The sequence below is a fragment of the Nelumbo nucifera genome, chromosome 4, assembly GCF_055504915.1.
Source record: "Nelumbo nucifera cultivar China Antique chromosome 4, China Antique-T2T, whole genome shotgun sequence".
Classification (NCBI taxonomy): domain Eukaryota; kingdom Viridiplantae; phylum Streptophyta; class Magnoliopsida; order Proteales; family Nelumbonaceae; genus Nelumbo; species Nelumbo nucifera.
Window position 1 is genome coordinate 97,419,828 of NC_142652.1, and position 22,479 is coordinate 97,442,306.

The window sequence follows — 22,479 nt, forward strand, 5'->3', positions numbered from 1 at the left end:
TGGAGAGCATGTTGTCCACCTTGTCATTGGGCCTTGTTGGGACAAGGAGTTCAATTAGCACCAAGGGTCCTACAGGGTTGAACCCATAGACTATTTGGTAGGGGCTCAGATGGGTGATGCACTGGAGACCCTTATAGCACATAACTAAGAATATTACATCACTCCCCCTGTTGGGACATAGATACCAATCATCCCCAACTTATCTCAAAGATCATTATGCCACAAGTGATTTAAACCTTCGGTAAGAACATCTGCAAGTTGTTCTTTTGAGCTTACATATGGAGTGCACACTTCTCCCTTCTTCAGTTTCTCCCTACCGAATTCGATGCAATATTGATGGCAGCTTTACTGCCACAATAGAGTGACACAGGACCATCAAGAGGGAAACCCAATTTACTTAGCAAATTCTTAATCCTTAGGAGTTTAGCAACTCCATGAGACATGGCTTTGTATTCTGTTTCTGCGCTAGATCTGGCCACCACACTTCTTTCTTACTTCTCTAAATAACAAGGTTGCCTCCCACGAAAGTACAATAGCCACTGGTGAATTTTCTGTCATCCATAAAGTAGAATAGTGCAGAAATTCTGTTTTGATATAAAATTTGTGAAAGAGAGAAAGAAAGAAAGAAAAGAGAAGGTTTGTGTAGAGAAGAAAAGAGGAGAGAAGTTGAAGAGAATGGGGAGAAGCCAAAATTAGATCTGGCCGCTCCTTTCATTAGCTTATGTACTCATAAATAAAATTGAATACAAAGACAAGTATGCCGTTAGTAAGTTGATTACTTCTAAAAACTAAGTAAACACTCTAAATTTAAACATAAACTAATGGGCCTTGGGTCCAATAACTCTCTTAACTATGCTTTGTAAATAAAAACAGATGTTATCAGCCCAAAACTCAACACTCCCCCTTAAGTTGGGAATAGATGTCACACATTTCCAACTTGCGTAGATCATGCTCCATCTTGTTTCTTGTAACACCTTTTGTAAGAACATCAGCAAACTGCAAGTAAGATGCAACATATGGTAAGCACACTCCACCCATATTCTCATTGTCAAACTCCTTGTCAGCCAAATGAATTTTTTAGTTTCATTCTTAAAGCACCATATTATAGAGTTCGGGTTTTGTAGCCAACCCACTACCACTTTGGAGTCCCCTTCTATTTGCAACTATTCCACACCTAACTGAACTGCTAGTTGTACACCTTGGATAGCAGCTAGAAGTTTTGCCATAGTAGACTTTCCAACTCCTAGGGGACTCGGATAAATAAGAACCATATTACCACTCTCATTCCTCAATACCCCTCCCACTCCTGAAGGGCCTGGATTACCAAGACTACTGCCAGCAAAATTCAGCTTCAAGAATCTTTTAGGAGGGGGTTCCCAACCCATACTCACTCTAGCCTTTAAGGATGAACAATTTGCCACTACTAATCAATTCCTTCAAATATCATTAAATGAGAATTGGTGGAATAGGATGGGTTATGGTCAAGAGTGATTGTTAGTATTCATGGATTGGCAGATAACGGCTGGGATGCAGGACTCGACCATGGGGCTTCTTGGTGTTCTCCTTGGAAAGTTATTTATGGTATTTTGCCTCTTATGCTTCTTTATTTCAAATATGATGTTTGTGCAGGAAACAAAGTGTTATTTTGGAAAGATGTTTAGGTTAGTCAAAACTCCCTTAGAGATAGATTCCCTTCTATATACTCCTTGTTAGAAAACAAAAGAAAAGTGATCTCATCAATGTTTGTTGATAATTCTTGAGATTTGGGCTTGAGAAGAGGTCTAAGGGATTTAGAAATAGGGATGGTTGACGAATTGATTACTCAGTTGGGACAGTCTTTCTAGAGATTAGTCTTGTAGGGATAGCAGAATTTGGAAACCTTCTCCTTCTCGTTTTTTCAATTGCTCTTCTTTCTACAACATTCTACGTCAGACATTTAAACTTGCAGGGAGCTTTCCATCAAAGGAGTGTGAGGTAGTGCTGTATCTCCAAAAAATTAATTCCTTGAAAGAGCCACAAGAGCAGCTGTGTTATGGTCAGTATGGGAGGAAAGAAACAATAGGATCTTTAAAGGTGTGTTTAGATCGAAGGAAGAGGTAGTGGAAGCCTGGAACTAGTAACCATTAAGATCATCCATTCGTTGAAATTTTGTGATCTGTTTAAGAACTTCTCAGTTGAAGACATTTACAGAAATTGGGGTGCTGTGGCGGCTACAACTTCATCTAAAGCTGTGGTACAGGAAATTTGGTCCCCACCGACACAACAAAGGGTAAAACTGAACTTTGATGGAAGCTCCATAGGTAATTTAGGCCCATCTAGAATAGGAGGTATTTTGAGAGATGATGAAGGTAAAATAATGGCTCTTTATTCAGGTCCAGTAAGAGTTGGAAATTCCTTAAGAGCAGAAATCTTGGCTCTACGTCAAGGAGTAAGATTGGCCAAACAGTTGGGGCTACAACATATTTCTGCTAATAAAATTTGGAACCCGTTTTCCCCTCCTAATATAAATGCCTTGGTTTGGGCTGTAGTATTAGATAAGTGTCTGTCCAAAAAGAATCTGGAGAGGAGGGATTCAGCTCCATGACATGTTACGTGTGCTTTGTGGTCAAGTGGAAGAGGACAACATTCATTTATTTTTGCATTGCCCTATTTTTGCTGCAGTTTGGGAGCACTTCTTTTCTTCTTTGGGCCTTTCTTGGGTCATGCCAGCTACTGTTTTGGACTTGTTATGGTGCTGGGAACTTCAAGGCTTGTCCAAGTTGGCAAAAAGTGTTTGGTCTTCTATTCTTGCAGCAGTGGTTAGTACCATTTGGGCGGAAAGAAACAGAAAAGTTTTCGAAAACAAATTAAAGCATGTAGACTATCTAATTTCCTGTTCCTTTGTTAAACTACTCTCTTGGAATTCAGCTGCAAAAGGTCTTTAGTCCAAGGTGTTTGGAGCCTGGCTGAGTTCTAGAAGCTTGTTACATTTGTAATGTAGTTTTGGGTTTTTGGCCTTTGGGACTCTTTATTGGGGTCTCTCTCTAATATAGTTTTATTTCTAATAAAATTATTTTACCTTTTTCAAAAAAAAGAAAATCTTTCTGGTAATTGTGTTTTACAGGATCTGGAGTCAAAGAGGACGATTGTGAGTGGTTGTGAGGTGAATGGAATCTACCTACTCCATATGCTTCCTAGTTACCAAAGTCATCATCTCAACAACAAGAGTAATGTGTCTGAGTCAGTGAGTTAGATTATTGCTTTGGCATAATCGGTTAGGTTATCTTTCTTTTGGTTCTTTATGTTTTTTGTTTGCAAAGTTACTTGAGTTTGTTAAGTTTCCTAGTTTAAAGTATGAGGGCTATCAACTTGGAAGCATTGTAAACATTCTTTTCAGTCAAGTAATAAAAGAAGTTCTTCAGTTTTGGTTATTGTTCACATTGATGTTTGGGGACCATGCCATGTTTATTCTATGGGTGGATATCGTTATTTCTCTTATTTGTGGATGATCATTCTTGATACTCATGGGTATACTTGATGAGATCTCGTGATGAGGTGCCCGGTTTGGTATGACAATTTCATCAGATGGTTCTTATGTATTTTGGAGTCCAAATCAAGGTATTCAAATTGGATAATGCTAGGGAATACTTTGAAAAATACCTAGCATCTTATTTATTAGAGCATGGAATGATTCATCAAAGTAGTTGTTTGTATACTCCACAACAAAATGGTGTAGTAGAAAGGAAGAACAAATACATTGTGGAAGTGGCAAGAAGTATTATGGTTAGCCCTTCGGTTATCGTTTGTGGGGTTATGTAGTTCTAACGACAGTTGATTAATAGGGTACCTTCTTGTGTTTTTGGGTATATAGTACCATATAACCTCCTTTTTTTCTTGAAGGGGAGACGTTTCATATTCCTTTGTAGGTTTCTATGTATTTATGTTTTGTCCATATTCTTGGTTCTCACCGCTCAAAACTAGATCCTAAAGCCAAGAAGTGTATATTCCTTGGGAATGTGGGAAATCAGAAGGGGTATTGTTGTTATGTGTTGATGTCAGGGAGTTAGTATGTCACTAGGAAAGTCACTTTCTTTGAGTCTACACTTTTCTTTTCAGGTAGTCCTCCTTAAGGGGATTATTTTTGGGGAGAGAGTGAGCAATCCACACCACTTCTTTTTCCAGGTCCTTTACCTCTCTAGTTATCCCAACTTCTTTACCTGCTCCATTATTTCCTCTCTCTCAATTTTTTATACATTAGCATATACGACAACACAGGGGTGTTGATTCCATAGTAGGGGAATCTGCACCGCATCCCATTGGCTCATCTAAGAATCCAAGTTTAGCTAACACAGACTCATGTATGCCCCTCTCCCATTGATGTTTCTGTTTTTGTTGATGCTGCACCTATGCCTAACATTATTACAGATGACCTAGGCCTTCTTATTGCACTTCGGAAGGGGAAGAGAAGGTTCACAACCCATTGTATATCACCTTATCTTTCCTATAGTGGCTTATCTCCTTCCTACCGTGCCTTTCTTTCTTCTCTTGATTTTGTATCTAAGGTTAGGAATGTTAGTGAGGCCCTCTAAACCTGAGTGGAGGACGACTATGCAGGAGGAAATAAAATCTTTGATAAAAAATCAAACATGGAAAATTGTGGATCTATTTGTTGATAAGGTGACAACTGGATGTAGATGGGTGTATGCTATGTAGTATAGGGCTGATGGCAAAAGAGAAAGGTTCAAGCCAAGGCTGGTTGTAAAGGGGTATACTCAGAACTATGGGATAGATTACTTGGAGATTTTTGCTCCGGTAGCCAAGATGAGTTCATTTTAGATTCTCTTGTATCTAACAACCACATATTCTTGGCCCCTTTTTTCATCTTGATGTGAAGAATGTTTTTCTCGATGGAGATTTGCAAGAAGAGGTGTACATGGACCTTCCAACTGGATTCTATGATGGTGTAGGCAAAGGAAAGGTATGTAAATTACTTATATGGATGGAAGTTGTCACCTTGAGCTTGGTTTTACCGTTTTAGGGGAGCATTGACTCACTTTGAGTACACTTAAACTCAATCAAATCATACCTTGTTTGTGAAAGGAAGGGGATCACTGGTGTTAGTGCTAATAGTACATGTTGATAACATTGTAGTCACAGGGAATAACTTGAGTGAGACTAATGCGTTAAAGAAGAACCTATATTAGGAATTTGAGATTAAGGACCTTGGGGAACTAAAGTATTTTTTTGGGTATTGAAGTGGCAAGGTCCAAGCATGGGGTCTTCATTTCCCATAGAAAGTATGTGTTGGGTATTCTACAAGAGACTGGAGAACTTGGAGTCAAACTAGTTGATACACCTATTGACCAAAGCCACAAAATTAATGCTTTAGATGGTGAGTTGGTAAAGGATGTTGGGAGGTATCAAAGCTAGGTGGGCCAATTGTTATATTTGTGAGCCAGTACATGCATACTCCACGGGCTCAACATTGGAAAGCTATTGACAGGATACTTGCCTATTTGAAGGGGGATATTGTTTGCTGATCATGGACACATGAAATTGGAGGCTTATATAGATCCAGATTGGGTAGGGTGCTTGGATGACAGGAGATCTACATTAGGAGTTTGCACTCTTGTTGGGGGTAATTTGGTTTCATGGAGAAACAACCAGTTGTAGCTAGGTAGAGTGTAGAGGCAGAGTATAAAGCTATGGCACATGGTGTTTCAAAGCTTCTCTAGGTTTGGCCCTTATTGGGAGAGCTTGGAATTGATGTAAAGGAACCTATGTTGCTGTATGTGATAATCGGGCAGCAATTAACATTGCTCAACCTAGTTTAGCATTATAGGGCAAAACACATAGAAGTAGACAAGCATTTCATAAGAGAAAGGGTGCCATTTGGGGAAGTACGTTTGCCACATGTTTCATTTGGCTTACAACTTGCTGATGTACTCATCAAGGGGGTTGCAAAGAACAAGTTTGAACATGATCTACACAAGTTGGGAATGTGTGACATCTACTCACAACTTGAGGGTGAGTGTTGAGGTTTTAGTAGTTTATGTTTTAATTTTTAAATTACTGTTATTGGGCCCAAGGCCCATCAGTTCAATGTTTCTTTAAGTGCAGTTTATGTTATTTGAAGGTAGTCGCCCTATCAAGGGCATATTAGACATTGTATCCCTTTTAGTGAATATAAAAGCTAATTAGTGGGTAGCCATACTGTTTCTTTTCCTTTCTCCAAGAAACCTTTCTTCTTCTTTTCTCTTTATTTCTATTAAAAATCTGTTTATTTTTTATTGCTGTCATACTGTGATTGGACATCCTTGAAGCCAAACATGTTGGGAAAGGGATTTTGAGGGAAATTTGTTGTTTTTAAAAAATTGTAGTATTAAAACCCTAAAAAAATGAAAATTAATTGCAACTTACGCAGTCCACCGATCTAGAGACTAGAATCCCAATTTGATTTCAACTACTAAAGCTTCTAAGCCTCCCAAATTGCTAACTTGAGATACTTTGAGCAAACCTTCTTCTAGGGGTGCAAGTTGGGCGTGTTGGGCTGGGTTTATGGTCAATCCGGGCCCAACCCTAAAATCTGGGCTTAAGGCCTGAGCCCGAACCGAGCCCAAGGTCAAGCTCGATCTTCCCAACCTGAGCCCAACCCTCATTATAATTTGATGCACTCGGTTTAGGCTCAGGCTTGGGTTGGTCAACGAACCCACTCTAAAATTATACATATTTATGTATGTATGTATTTATGCAAATATGTATACATATATTTATGTATGTATGTATTTATGCAAATATGTATACATATATTTATGTAAATAGGTAAATATGTATACAAATGTATACATATACAAATGTGCTTGTATATATATGTAAATATGTATATGTATGTATGAATGTGTATAGTTGGGCCGGGTTTGGGCTACCTAAGGTCTAGTTCCGGGCCCGGCCTGAAAAATAAAAAAGTTCGACTTCTTGGGCCTGGGCCCAGCCCGAGGACCGAAAATTTAAGCTCAACCCGTGTAAAATTTTGGGCTTAGCCGGTTCGGGCTCGGGCTGGGCCCACACAAGTTGTGCACCCCTACCTTCTTGTTGAAACTTGAATAAAGTTGAGAATTAGGGACTAAGGAGCAAGAGATTAAGAGAGTAAGAGTGTATGAGATTATGAAAGTGAGAGAATATGAGAATTGGTGTGATGAGTGAGGGAGGATAAAAGGGTATTTATAGGAGTTGAAATTAATTCAATTGGCCAAAATACCCTTAAAAACTAGCCATTTTATAGTTGTTGGGAGGTGTATTTTGGTCTTTTTATTAAAGTTAATTATCACTTTACCAAAATACCCTCAAACTTTTCTTCTTACTTCTACTAAGTTGTGTCTTTTTCATTAGTAAAAGATTTTTAGTTCACTTGTTTCCTGGTCCTCACTTCCTCCAACACAAATTTCTTGGTCTCGACCTTGATCTTCTTCCTCCATTGTGCAGCTAGTGGTAAATCTCCTATCTTCCTCCATCCTCCAGATTTCTTGGTCTCGACCTTGATCTTCTTCCTCCATTGTGCAGCCAGTGGTAAATCTCCTATCTTCCTCCATCCTCCAGAGACACTTGATTCAAACTACATAGGTATCCCTCATGGTTTAAGAGGGAAAAACAATCCCAAAATCTAGTGCTTATTCAGACTAACCTTTAAACCTGATAACAGTTGAGATCCTTTCTATATTTTTTTGACCAGCAAATAAATTCATTTATTAATTTAAATATTTGAAACTGAGTTACAGGTATACATATCCCGTAAGCACTAGGTTACAACAATACGCAAAATACAGATGGTCTATCAGCTCCCTGCTTGGCTAACACATCCACCAACCCATTAGCTTCCCTTTTAACCCATCTAAAAGTAGAGTTAAATTTCTTTGCAAGTTGGTGAATCTGTCTGAAAGTTAATATGAGTTTCCAAGGTGTTGACTTAATTTGGTTTGCCTATGTTATGATCAGAAGGGAGCCATCTTCAATTTCCAACTCTCTTGCCCCTAATTGTTCAACAAACTTCAGTCCTTACAACAGTGATTTTGGAAAAACTCCCCCTATTCCTGCTCTTCCTGGATTGCCAAATGAACTACCATCAAAGTTTAGCTTTAGTTTATTTAAACCTAGTGGTTTTCACTCCATTCTTATATATATATATATATATTGATAATTGCACTCCATTCTTGTATTTTCTCTATGTGGTTCTGAGAGTGCCACTTCTCTCCAATTGCTTAAGAAGTCATCCGTGGGAATACTCTTGAACAGTTCAAGGTTTTAACCCAATGCTCTTGTAGATGTAGAAGGTGTCTGGTTAGCTTGTTGATTTTCACTGATTTCACCACCACTTGTCACAACATGACTAGCCCATGTTGAGGGTGGCCCATGCAAATCATAACAGAAATTAACACTATTTTTTTTTGAAGAATAAAGAGAGAATTCATTAAAAAGAAGAAGAAATACAAAGAAAGGTGATAAGGAATCACCTGAGAGAGACTCATAGACTGAGGACCCCAACTAGGCCAACAACAAACCATAGCAAAGCCCAAAAACACAGAAACACACAAATGAACCAGTGTTTAGAAAACCATACTGGACCAGCTGGTTGGACCGGTTGAACTGTGACTAGACCCCTGACTGGTTTGGTCATACCCCTAGAATCGTAGTGGGTAAAAAATCGGTCAAAACAGGTGACTCGGTCCTAGTTTTAGAAAACCAACCGCTGCCGATTTTTTGACATTTTTTTTTTTGCACATAAAATGTGAACTTCTAAAGGTCATACATAACTTTGCGCTCGGATGTCCAATTAGGGTGATCTTTTTTTTTTATTTTTTTTATTTTGTCTAACTTTTCACGATCTACGTGTTTTCAAGGTGAAAAAGGTGCTTTGCCCCACTGTTTTTGCTAAAAAAACGCCTTTTTGCTTAAATTATTAATTTTTAGTATAAAAAATTGAAACTAAAATAAAATATATATGTCATAGAAGAATATAGTTATATATTTTAAATATGTTATAAGGGAAAATTCCTGATCAGTACCCTGTACTTTGGCTTGAGTGACAATTTGGTCCCCGAACATTAAAATGCGACAATCCAGTACCCAAACTTTCAAAATGTGACAATTTAGTACCCAAACTTTCAAAATGTGGCAATCCAGTACCTGCCGTTAACCAGTCCATTAATCAACCGTTAAGTGACATTTGAAAAGTCAAAAATGCCCTTCGAATGCCATCTAATTCTCTTTGTCAACATCCAAACGTTGACAAAAAACTGAACAGTCCCAAATCCTAGCCTCTTCTATTAAAAAAAGTTGGTGACTGTTTAGAAGACTCTAGAATTTGAGACTGTTCATTTTATTGTCAATGTTTGGATGGTTGATAAGGAGAATTAGATGGCATTCTTAGAGCATTTTTGACTTTTCAAATGTCACTTAACGGCTGATTAACGGCAGGTACTGGATTGTCACATTTTGAAAGTTCGGGTACTAAATTGTCACATTTTGAAAGTTTGGGTACTGGATTGTCGCATTTTAAAGTTTGGGGACCAAATTGTCACTCGAGCCAAAGTATAGGGTACTGATCGGGAATTTTCCCATATTATAATCTACTATATAATTTATAATATATTATATATAAATTTTGCACACACACACATATATTACGTCATCATGGTTTGACCTTCGGTTGGACACGGGTTGAACCTCTCTCTCTTCCCGGTCGATGCGGTCCGGTTCTCTGAACATTGAAATGAACAACCTACAAACTCAACAATTGAAACTCATTTGGAAAGCAACAACAAAAACAACCAAGAAATTAGAAAGAAACCCCTTGACATTGAGGCGACCACCAGCTAGACACCTAATCCAACGATCCTCGACCCTCAACTTACAAAACAGACAAAGTTTCAATCTTTATCCATGAAAGCATCTTCCTGCCCTGAATTATCCTCATCCCGATCTTTGCCTCCTTCTGATCGAACTTTTCTTTTCAATTTCTCATCCCTTTTCCTCCTCTCAAACTTGTTAGAGGCTCCTCTAGCAAACTCCTCACCACCCCCAAAAAATAAACCCAAACTCTTACCAATTGTGACCTCTCTTTCCACTAATTTCTGAAGAGGCGCATGGCTAGAAACACCCTCCTTGTCCACACTGGATTGTGAGAACAAAATCTCTTCAGCAACAGGACCGTAAACACTCACCTTGTCTTCTTGTTGTTCCTTCCTCAATTGGGAATCCGAAGATTTAGCCTACATAATTGATCCCTTAAGATCAGATCCAACAGACTCACTACCTTTCACATCTTTTCTCCTATAATATGTGAATTTCCTAGGACCATTGTTGCATCCTCTACCACAACATCCCCCTGAATCTCAACCTCCACTACGCCCACCAGTATGTTTAACCATAGAATCACCTCAGCCTCCTTGAACTCCATGACCACCTCCTCTATTCCCATGACCTTCCCCTCTTGCCATTATGAAACAAACTTGTCAGATATAGTAGGATTCTTTGAAGGCCCAATAGAAATCCTACAAAGTTAGGCAAACACCTCCTCAAGAGAGGGAAGAGCAGAACCACCTAATATTTGTGCTCTAACCGACTTGTATTTAGGTTTCAGACCCACTAATAATTTGGTTACATCAAGTTGTTCCCTTTACTACTGCTGAATTTTAACATCTGATGTTAAAGGATGATATACATTAACCTCATTCCAAAAGTTTCTCACACTAGCATAATATTCCTCAAGGCTCTGATTTCCTTGCTGTAGATTAAAGTACTCTTGATAAAGTTGATACACCCTTGTAGTGTTATTTTGCCCAAAACAGAGTTTCTTACCATGATCCCAAATTTCCTTGGCTGTATCTACGAACATAAAATTCACACTAATTTTAGGCTCCATGCTATTTCACAACCATGTCATAATCTATGAATCCTCTTGTTCCCACTACCCTTGAGATTCAGCTGAGGGTTTTTCATCTTTCACATATTTTACCTTTTTTTGGTTCTAAGAAAAACTTACACTAACTTAGCCCGTGACACATTATTCTCACCATTTAATTTGATAGATGTCATTGCTGTAGATTAAAGTACTCTTGATAAAGTTGATTCACCCTTGTAGTGTTATTTTACCCAAAATAGAGTTTCTTACCATGATCCCAAATTTCCTTGGCTGTATCTACAAACATAAAATTCACACTAATTTTGTTGTGGATGCTTTTACAGCCGCTAACAGCAACAGTGATGGACAACAGCAGTAATGGGTGATTAATTCAGAGTTTAATGGACAGCAGCAGTTAGACCTGTTCATGGGCCGGGCCGGGCCGGGCTTTCACTTGTCACTAATGAAAATATACTAGGCCCGAGCCCGAGCCCGGCCCGACCAACGGGCCTATAACTTGGGCCCGAGCTCGGCCCCGGTAAAAAGCCCGAAACCTGAGCCCGAAGCCCGACCTAATTGAAAAAAAAAACAATTTTCCCTATTCAAATTAGAATTAAAAATTCAGATAGTATTTTTTTTCTATTTAAATGAACAATGGGCCTACAAGATGGTATTTTTCCCTTTCTTTTATATTTTAAAACACAATTTTACATTCTTAAATCAAAAAATTTATTCAAATGGACATAATCACATAACTAATTTTAAGTTTAATATTAGGTCAACCCGGGCTATTTTGACAAAACCCAAGCCCGCCTCTAATTTATTGCGGGCCGGGCTTTTTGGCCCGAATTTAAGCTCGCGGACTTATAAGCATGTTCAAGCCCGGCCCGGCCCGGCCCATGAACAGGTCTAGCAGCAGTAATGGGTGATTAACTCAGTGTTCTCATCTTATCTAATTCAGTGTACTCATCTTATCTAGCTAGATACAGTTCTATCTTATCTAGTAGGGAGTCTTATCTGTTCAGTGTTCTTATCTAAATTCAGTAGTATAGATCAGTAGGGAGTCCTCCTAAAAGTGGGATTCTTATCTTCTTGTAATCTTCTATTTAAAGGAGCTAATGACATTCAATAGAGGCATCGAAATTCTCAGTCAAGACAGAGTAGAGGAGGGTCGGTGATCTCTTGAACAAATCACCATTAAGGTGCCAAGATAGGTTCCTCAAGAAAAGGGAGGAACAATGGAAAACAAGAGGTTTTCCCCGGGATCGACCCGTGACGAGATCCTATTCACGGGCCTATAACAATTTGGTATCAGAGCAAGGCGTCATGGGTGACCTTGAGCAGTTGACGACTAGGGTTCATGAACTGGAGCACAAGCTCGTGGAAAACAGCACGGAGGTGCGCGAGATCAAGGAAGATGTCCGAGAATTAAGGTGCATGATGGAGCTCTATTTTTCTAGCAAGGAGAGGAATCCAGAAGGGGCTGCAACCACAAATGGCCGTTGTCCAGACACGGCAGAATCGTCTGGCGAGCGGCAGGTCGTCGCCCAGGGAGCCGCGATCGTTCCCAAATACAACAGGCTGGAGTTCCCTTCCTATAACGGCGTGGGAGATCCGTTGGGATGGCTGTACAGATGTGAGCAGTTCTTCCGCAACCAATGGACAGAGGACAGAGACAAGGTAAGCTTAGCCGCGTTCTACATGACAGAGGAGGCGCAGCTCTGGTTTTATAGATTAGAGCAGGAGGAACCCGAGCTCAGTTGGACCCAATTCAAATCCTACTATCTTCTCAGATTTGGGCCCCCATTAACAAGCAACTCATTAGGCGAACTAATCAACCTCAAACAGACGGGAACGGTGGCTGAATATCAGTGTCAGTTTCAGACCCTCCTTGCAAGAGCATCATCGGTACGACCAGACCAGTAGGTCGACATGTTCACCGCGGGGTTAGCAGAAACTTTGAGGGTGGATGTGGAGATGCAAAATCCCCCCAATCTGGTTACTGCTATGAATTTGGCTCGCGCTTTTGAACGCAAGCTGCAACTCAACCACGGAAGTATTAGTATGGAGAGGCCTCAAATAGCATGGGCACCCCCAAAACCACTCGGCATGGCCCCATCTTCTGCAGCCAGCCGGGAATAGAAACCACAACCGAGCCACGATTCCAGATCGGCATCCAGTTTGGGAAGCAACGTGGTGGCACCCTCTATTAAGCACTTGTCCAAGGCTGAGATGGCGGAACGCAGGGCGAGGGGACAATGTTTTAATTGTGATGAACTTTACTCAGCAGGGCACAAGTGCAAGAGACTTTTCTGCCTCCTGGTTGAACAAGAGGAAGATGAGGATGAACCCTCTTCATTGGAACCCGATCCAGGAGGGTAAAATCATTCCACCTATCCTGGATTCCTTTGACTGTGTTTCAAGACACCCATCCTGAATTCGAGCTTGAGGACAAGCTCTTAGTCCAGGAGGGGAGTAATGTTGTGGATGCTTTTACAGCCGCTAACAGCAGCAGTGATGGACAACAACAGTAATGGGCGATTAATTCAGAGTTTAATGGACAGCAACAGTAATGGGCGATTAACTCAGTGTTCTATCTTATCTAATTCAGTGTACTGATCTTATCTAGCTAGATACAGTTCCATCTTATCTAGTAGGGAGTCTTATCTGTTCAGTGTTCTTATCTAAATTCAGTAGTATAGATCAGTAGGGAGTCCTCCTAAAAGTGGGATTCTTATCTTCTTGTAATCTCCTATTTAAAGGAGTTAATGATATTCAATAGAGGCATCGAAATTCTCAGTCAAGACAGAGTAGAGGAGAGTTGGTGATCTCTTGAACAAATCACCATTAAGGCGCCAAGATAGGTTCCTCAAGAAAAGGGAGGAACAAGGGAAAACAGGAGGTTTTCCCTGTGGACCGACTCGTGACGAGATCCTATTCGCGGGCCTGTAACAAATTTTAGGCGCCATGCTATTCCACAACCATGTCATAATCTATGCATCCTCTTGTTCCAACTACCCTTGAGATTCAGCTGAGGGTTTTTCATCTTTCACATATTTTACCTTTTTTTGATTCTAAGAAAAACTTACACTAACTTAGCCCGTGACACATAATTCTCACCATTTAATTTGATAGATGTCATTTGTATGTTCAGGTAGTTGGGGGGAATCTTGACATTGGATTTATTGTCACTACTCTCTCTTGTCGTTGCCATGGGTTTAAGAGAATAAAGCCTTCAATCACTAATACCACACCACATTGTTATCTTTTAATAAAAGTCTCTGTTATTTATCAAAAAAAAAAAAATACCACACCACATTGTTCAGTACTCACCACACTATATTACTAGTAGTCAATCGTTGCTGAAACACACACTGTCATAGGTTTCAGCAACGAGATCCACTGCTGTGACACACATTCAGCACCAAAAGAAAAGCGGAAATCACTTCTTGCATCTGTTGATCAACACTGGTAATAGGATTGGATTCTACTCCCAATAGGATTGAATCACCACTCCAAAAACAAGGTACGAATGAACTGTTCACTAACCGGCCTTCTTTGAGTCAGTAAGTAAAGGGTTTCTAACAACTCACTGAAACAATCACTTCAGAAACTACTGGTGGCATGATTACCTCCTAAATAGAAAAACGACCAACCCTTTTTGGTCCCTGCTTGATCCTCCAAATGGGTGATGAGATATCTTCAAAGGAATAGGGTGAGAGGTGATACAAAGAGAAAGAAATGGCTGATTACCAATGCTCTGATAACATGTTAATGGTTCAGTCCTAGAGCAAAATAGAAAGAGAAGAGAAGGAGAAGAAGATAGGGAGAAATGGCTAGAGAGAATCCACACTTTGTCCTTGCCGACCATCTCTTTATTTATATGTTTTGTGATCTAAGGTACAAAGACGCTTATGTCCTTAATTATGTATGGGACACATAACTTAAAAGAGACAAAATAGACAAAACAACTATTAATAAAACATTGCATAAAGACTAAAATACCCGACTATCGACTCTAATGAGGGGTAAATCTAACCTCTTATTGGATGAATTGGATCTGCATTGTACATATCTGTTTATATTAATGAAACAAAATCATGTTAATTATAAAAGAATGGTTTACTTTCTAATTATACCTGAAATAATTCTATTTGGGCACTTAGTGACATGAATATGAACTCCAAAAGAAGTCATCAGATTGCCTTTTCATTTATCTTTGTTTTATAAAACTCACTTATGCATAGAGGCATCAATGGTTGGATTAAATTTTCCTTATTTGATAAATTTGGGGTGATGTTGGGGATGTTCTGGAATAAACTGTCTATTATCAGTAGCAAGCAGGGAAAAGGTTCAGATGTTGCAACCTGTACTTAAATCATTTTTATGTTGGATCTCATTTGATTCCACTTTTCTTAGTTATCCTTCAATTACAATAAACTTGCAGATTCTTGGTGTTGCTGATCAAGCAGAGAAAGATGAAATAGTTAAGTCAGTAATGGATTTGAAAAGTGCTGTGATTGAAGAAGGATACACCATGGATGTTGTTGTATCCCGTCAGGTAAAGGGTAAAATGTTCTAATGTATTTGGTTTATGAAGTTTTCTTTTGGACATATGATGATGGATTAAACAGGTATAAAACTGGTTATATTTTTTGGGACTTATGCTGGGTTTGCAGGATCTTTTAATGGATGTGCGAGATAAGCTTCTTTTTGAACCAGAGTATGCTGGTAATGCAAGGGAAAAAATCCCACCTAAATCTTCACTTCGCATTCCATGGGCTTGGTTGCCTGGTGCCCTTTGCCTCCTCCAGGAGGTATGCCCTTACTGTTTTGTTGTACTTTCTGCTTAGATTTCTGTTAACAGGTGTAGTAATCTGGGTTCTAGACACTTCCATCTCAGATTATTGTGTAAAGGAATACGGAATTATTTTATGAGAGAAACATGTTGGTGACTGGAACCAGCAGTTGCATGGCTTGCATACCTAGAGTCTAGACTTGAGACAAGTTTACCCTATGCACTTATGTAGAGAAATTGTTTCCAAGGTGGGTTCCTGACTTGCCCCTGGGGTTTGTAACCATACTCAGCTTATCTGTTACCTCCTGTTCGTATATCAAGTCAGCCTGGTTAGACAGGTTTGGAATCAGGGATACATAGGTGGGTTCGGGAATGGGTAGGGCAATTTGCATGGGTACCCTACCCGTTGCCATTCCTACTCAGGATTTAAATAAACATAGCTTCTTTGCTTATCTCAATTTATGTTTGTTTTTGCCTGTGTGTTAGGGGGGGGTTGTTAATTAGACTACTAGAAGATATCAAGAGTAACAAAGGTACTGAAGTGATTCTATCACCTAATTTGAAAACATAAAAGATCATATTGCAATTTGGTTCTGCACTTTCCAGTTTTTCTAATAAGCATGGGACAGAGGTATACTAGAACTACTTCGGTGAAAATTCCATATTACGAGGGATTAGTTTCCAGGCCTGAACAGTGTATTGCAAAACCTCTTTCCATTTATCTGAATTGAAAATTATAGCTGTATTGTTATCCATCATTCTCCAAAGGTTATCTCCTTTTAGCAAGAGATCTTTTCACGTTTTTTCATGATCAAACCAGTGAGGCATCTTCTTCCTAACACCACTACCTAATCTGACAACAATTGTCCCAAGTCTGAAAACTCCGTGTCTTTCATATGCATTTGTTAAAGGGTTGGTGGACACCTGATGCCAAGTCATTCACTTTATATTACCATTTTAAGTTCCAAATTTCTGCAAGTTATTTTTTGAAAAGGTACAAATTTCTGCAACTTAGGTATGATTAGATTGGACTTTTGTCCAGGTTGGAGAAGAAAAGTTGGTTCTAGAAATTGGCCAAGCGGCTCTACACCATCAAGATGCTAAGCCATATATCCATGATTTACTTTTATCAATGGCACTAGCTGAGGTAAGAACAAATCAGCAAGGTCAGAATGTTATAACAGTTTTTCTTTTTTCTAGAAATCTTTCTATGCATCATTTTCTTATCATAGGTACTTTCTTGAAGTGTGCCATTGCAAAGATTGGTTTTGAGAAAAATAAAGTATCCCAAGGATTTGAAGCCCTTGCTCGTGCTCAGTATCTCCTCAGGAGCAAAATTTCTTTAGGGAAAATGCCATTGTTATCTCAGGTAAAAACAATTTCTGTTTCTGGTCTTTCCCTTAAAGTTATCAATTGAAGAACGCGGTACTTGACCAGAGCAGCCCCAGGGACAGGGTGCACGCCCTGTGGTTGACATTTAAATAGGTTTCACTAAGGATTATCTCCTCAGGGCTGCCACCAAATATGATTGTAACCATCTCTATGTGTGTTATGCATCATTTAAGCAAAGAATCTGAACATCATATAGTTGTGATCATCATATCTAGTTGAGTTTTCTTGAGAGATCTAGGTAGGGTCTAACTGATATACCATAGTTCCCAGGATCTACCTTTTTTATTTATATTAATTTGGTTGCTGATGGATTCTAGATAGAGGAATCTCTGGAAGAGCTTGCACCTGCTTGCACACTGGAGATACTAGCCATGCCTCACACACCTGAAAATGCTGAACGCAGAAGAGGTGCAATTGCAGCATTGCGTGAATTGCTTAGGCAGGGCCTTGATGTGGAAACTTCCTGCCGAGTCCAAGATTGGCCTTGCTTCTTCAGCCAGTCACTTAATAGACTTATGGCCACAGAAATAGTAGATCTTCTTCCATGGGATGAGTTAGCCATTACACGCAAGAACAAAAAGTCACTTGAGTCACAGAACCAAAGGGTTGTAATTGATTTCAATTGCTTCTACATGGCCATGATAGCTCACATTGCTCTTGGATTTTCGAGCAAGCAGAGAGATCTGGTACTTTCTTTATCTTACTAGGAGATACCTCTCAGTCTTTCACCACTTTGATTTGATGTCATATTCTAAGATCTGGTGGTATGTTTTTTTTTTTTTTTTTTCTTTTCAGTTTCTAAACAAGAACAAGAAAAAAGTAGCTTTAATAGCTCACCAGAAATCATGCTCATTTTTCTTGAAAACAGAATCATGAAGACAAAAGAAAGGTTCCCAACCATTTTTCTGTTCATAGTTTTTTTTTTTTTTATTGGAAATGGTAACTTTCATTATACTTAATAGTTAATCATGCACACTGTCAACCATTTAGAATATGAATGCTGACCCCAAACAACTTTAATTCTTACAGAGCCTAAAAAAGATTTTCCCTGAAGGTCCCCTGTTTTGCTAGCGTATCAGCCACAGAATTGGCTGACCTTCTTACCCACTTGAATGTTACTCCAGCTTCCCTTGCTAGGTAGAGTATTTCCTTCATTTGTTTCCTGAGAGTCCATACACCCAAACTTTTTGTCTGCAGCCATCCTATTAATAGTTTAGAGTCTCCTTCTTCCTCAAAATTTTGAAAGCCCCATTGCTTCACCAGCCTTAATCCTTCTAGTAGGGCCAACAATTCAGCCCTCAAAGAATCTCCTTCACCTATGGGGCCAGAGTATAGTACTAACAGCTTACCGTCCCCATCTCTGAAAACTCCCCCAGCTCTAGAAGGTCCTAGATTACCTAAAGAGCTTCCATCAAAATTCAATTTCACCCTGTATTGTGCTGCAGGTACCCAATAAGGCTGAACCACAGCCTTTGTAGTTGAAGAATTTGCCACTACTGACCATTCCCTGAGAATATCCTCAGCTGAAAAGCCTTTGAATAGGTCAATTGCTTTCAGCCAGTGTAAGACTTCAATGGTTATGCATTCAATGACCTGCTCTTTAGATCTTTCTTCCCCTTGGAAAATCCTATTATTTCTCTCCTCCCAGATTGACCAAAGGATGGCTGCTCTTGTTGCCTTTCACAATACTCTACCCCTTTTCCTAGGTAGTGTGAAGAAACTTGTGTCAAATAGGCCTACCACATCCGGGGGAGGGGTCCACCTGCACCCAAAGAGAGGAGAATCAATGCCATACAAAAGATGCAAAAGGACAAGATATTAAAAGGTGAGTAATTGTCTCACCACTCCCCAAGCACAAGCAACAAACATGTGGGGATAGGCAGCAATTTGGCCTTCTTTGTAGTTTATCCAAGGTGTTAATCTTTTGGAGTACAACCTCCCAGCAAAAGTCTCTTATTTTTGGGGGGACAGGGTTACACCAAACTTCCTTTTTGGGGAAGGGGCTGGGCTGATGTAACGAATGGAGAATAGTGAAACAAGAGGCACATGTGAAAGATCCAGAGGGGGATATCAGCCAAATTCTATCGTCCAAGCAAGATTGGTTCTAGAAAACAGTGTTAAGAAAAGGGAAGTAGGTTCATCTACCGGCCCCATTTCAGATTCCCTTAGCTCTCTCCTTAATCCCAAATCCCAAGATTTGTCATTACCATACATAGAGGAGATCACTCTCCCTTTATGAAAAGATAGGGAGTAAATGGATGGAAATCTATCTTTGAACGATGTATCTCCAAACCATACATCTTCCCAAAATCATACTTTATTGCTTGCACAAGCATCATACGTGATATGCTGGAGGAAAGAAGGTAACAAACTGTGGTTTGCTTCCCAAGGAGATGCCCATGATGCCCTAGGATCAAGACCAGCGCCCCAACCATTGTCTGCCATGCCATGAATGCTTATAATCACTTTGTGCCACAAGTTCTCTTGTTCCAGAGGTAGCCTCCATAACCATTTTCCCAATAGTGCCAAGTTCCTAAGTTTAATGCTTCCTATCCCTAGCCCTCAACTATTCCTACTTCTTGACACCGCCTCCCACTTCACGAAATGGTCCTTTTTTGTGTCTCCTAGCTCCCACAAAAAGTCCTTCATTAGTTTCTCCAGTTGATTGGCCACTTTGGTAGGGACCATAAAAGTAGATAGGTAGTAAACTGGCAAGTTAGTCAAGGTTGACTTTATTAGAGTTATCCTACCTCCTAGAGATATATAACTTCTCTTCCACCCTACAAGCCTCTTTGTGAACCTTTCCGATACTGGAGCCCAGAAGTTATCAGAATTTGGATTTCCTCCCAAGGGTAGTCCCAAATATTGTAATGGCTAGTTTCCTACTTCACAGCCTAACATTGTAGCAAGGATTTCTACCTCCCCTCTCTCTTTGTTTAGTCCTGCTACACAACTCTTATTCCAATTTACCTTGAGATTGGAAACCCTTTCAAAGTGTGTTACTAATCTTTGTAGATTAGTCACTTCATCCCTTTCCCCTTCACAAAAGATAACAATATCATCTGCAAACTGTAAGCGAGTAACTACCACATTGTTTCCCCCAACTCTCCAACCTCGAATTAGACTATTCTCATCAACTCTAGAAATCAAATCGCTTAACACATTTGCTATTAAGGTGAAAAGGAAGGGGGAGAGGGGGTCACCTAGTTGAAGGCCCCTTTTAGTTGGAAAAAAGTCCCTAGCTACTTCATTAACCAATTTGGAATAATGACAGGAGGAGATACAACCCTTCATCCAATTACACCATCTCACACCAAAGCTTCTCAATCTTAAAACTTCTAGAAGAACATCCCAGTCCACCAAGCCTTAGGCTTTCTCCAGGCCCAATTTACACACTAGGCCTTTTTTCTTTCTCCTTTTCTTGAATTCCACACATTCATTGGCAATGAGGATTTGGTCAATTATTTGTCTACCAAACATGAAGGTCCCTTGATTTGGAGAGATTAAAGAGGGGATGACTTTTTTAATCCTCTCAGCTAACACCTTGGAGGTAATTTTGTACATGCTACCCACACGGCTGATGGGTCTAAAATCCTTTGGGTGAGATGCATATGCTTTTTTAGGGATCAAGACAATAAAGGTCGTATTTGCACTTGAGTTGAATTTACCCCTTTCAAAAAATTCATCAAACACTTCCACTAGATCGCCATTCACAATTTCCCAACAATCTTGATGAAAGGCCATCGTAAAACCATTTGGACCGAGGCTTTGGATCTCTCCATAGAAAAAAAATTGCTTCCTTAATCCCTTGAACTTCAAACTTTCTCTCTAGGGAGTCCAACAAAGCCCTAGATCCTCTCCTCCAGACGAGGTTCTCTAAAGGGTCTCTGACTCCCCCCTGGCTAGCAAAGATGGCTTTGAAATGATCCACAAAGGCTTGAACAATATCCTCTTCCCTGGTTAGACTTTGGCCATTCCACTCTAGTTGGGATATGGTATTTCTTCTTTTCCTTCCGTTGACTACCAAGTGAAAGAAGCTTGTATTACCATCCCCTTCCCTTAACCAACGACATCTATATTTTTGCCGCCAACTCACCTCCTCTTTTCTCAAAATCTCTTCGAGCACTTTCTTTAGCCTCCACCTCTCAGCTCTCTCTTCTGTTCTTATTGTCCTTTCCCCTTCAAACCCATCTAGCTGCTCTATTCTGTGAGAAATGTGCCTTCCTTTCCTTCAAAATCCCGAAATCCTCTTTATTCCGCTCCTTAGCCCGACTTTTTAATCTTTGTAATTTTTTGTAAAATTTGTAACCTTTTCACTTTTGGATTGAAATCCAGATGTAACAGCCACATATTCTCAAATCTAAAAGGGCTAGGGCCTCCTCCCACTCTTTCTTGGGAAATTTTGATTGGGCAATGATCTGAGGTAGTTCTAGGTAAGGCTTTAACTACCAGACCTCACCACCCTTCCTCCCAATCCACAGAAAAGAGAAATATATCCAGTTTGCAACAAATGGGTGTCTCTTGAAAATTAGACTAGGTAAATTGTGCTTGTAGTAGGGGTAACACTCTCAACTGATTGGAATCCACCAAAAGGTTGAATTTTCTCATACTGGAGGTAATCCTATGTCTAGGGTTGTTTGTTTCCTGTAGGAACCTGATCGATCACATTGAAGTCACCCCCAAGCACCATAGGCCTTCCCATAGGCCCCTAATTGCTGCTAGTTCCTCCCAAAAACCTTCCCTCTCCCTGTAAGTAGGCCCATACACATTTGTTAGGACCCAAACAAAGCCATCTTTCTTTTTATCTTCAAGGAAACCGAGAAATTTCCTATCAGTTCGTCCATACATTCCATGTTCTCATTTCTCCACAAAGTAATGATTCCTCTGGAAGAGCCCTAGGATTGTGAAAAGGCCCAACTAATTCCCCTAGCAGTCCAAATCTGTCTTACCCACCTTCTATCCACTTCCATCGATTTGGATTCTTGAATCAAGACAATGTCTGGCTTCTCCTTTCTCAACATCTCTCTTATCTCTCTTCTTTTGTCCGCACTTCCCAATCCCCTCATGTTCAAACTTATTATCTTCATGTGAACAAAATGAGTCTGATCTCTTATTCAACTATGTCCCCGTCCTTACCTCTTCCTATCTTTTCTTCCAATGCTCCCTTTATCATAATCCACTTCACATCTGAGCCTCTCCACCTCACTTAATTTCTTCTTTCTTTTCTTGTTGGATCCTCCTACCTTATTTCTTAGGTCCTTTGGTTCAGTCAGGTTTTCCTTACTCTTTTTTTACTCCTTCCTTTCTTTTTGCCTTTCCGTTGGCCTCTTTTAATAGTTGCCATTACCCCAACCTCCTTCCTCACCTCCTCTAGCTCAGGAAGAGAAGTGTCACCCTCCTCATCCTTGTTCTT

The 22,479-nt window shown here is 39.8% G+C and overlaps 1 protein-coding gene across 2 annotated transcripts in view; it reads left to right on the forward strand.

Moving 5' to 3' along the window:
* The window catches only part of PARC6 (plastid division protein), a 39,612-nt gene that overhangs the window by 5,262 nt on the left and 11,871 nt on the right, over positions 1 to 22,479 (forward strand). For both annotated transcript variants that reach the window (XM_010277675.2, XM_088904367.1), the window contains exons 2-6: positions 15,324 to 15,437; positions 15,556 to 15,693; positions 16,717 to 16,821; positions 16,921 to 17,043; positions 17,384 to 17,752. In XM_010277675.2, the coding sequence (XP_010275977.1) occupies positions 15,324 to 15,437; positions 15,556 to 15,693; positions 16,717 to 16,821; positions 16,921 to 17,043; positions 17,384 to 17,752 (849 nt within the window). The remainder of the gene's footprint in view (positions 1 to 15,323; positions 15,438 to 15,555; positions 15,694 to 16,716; positions 16,822 to 16,920; positions 17,044 to 17,383; positions 17,753 to 22,479) is intronic.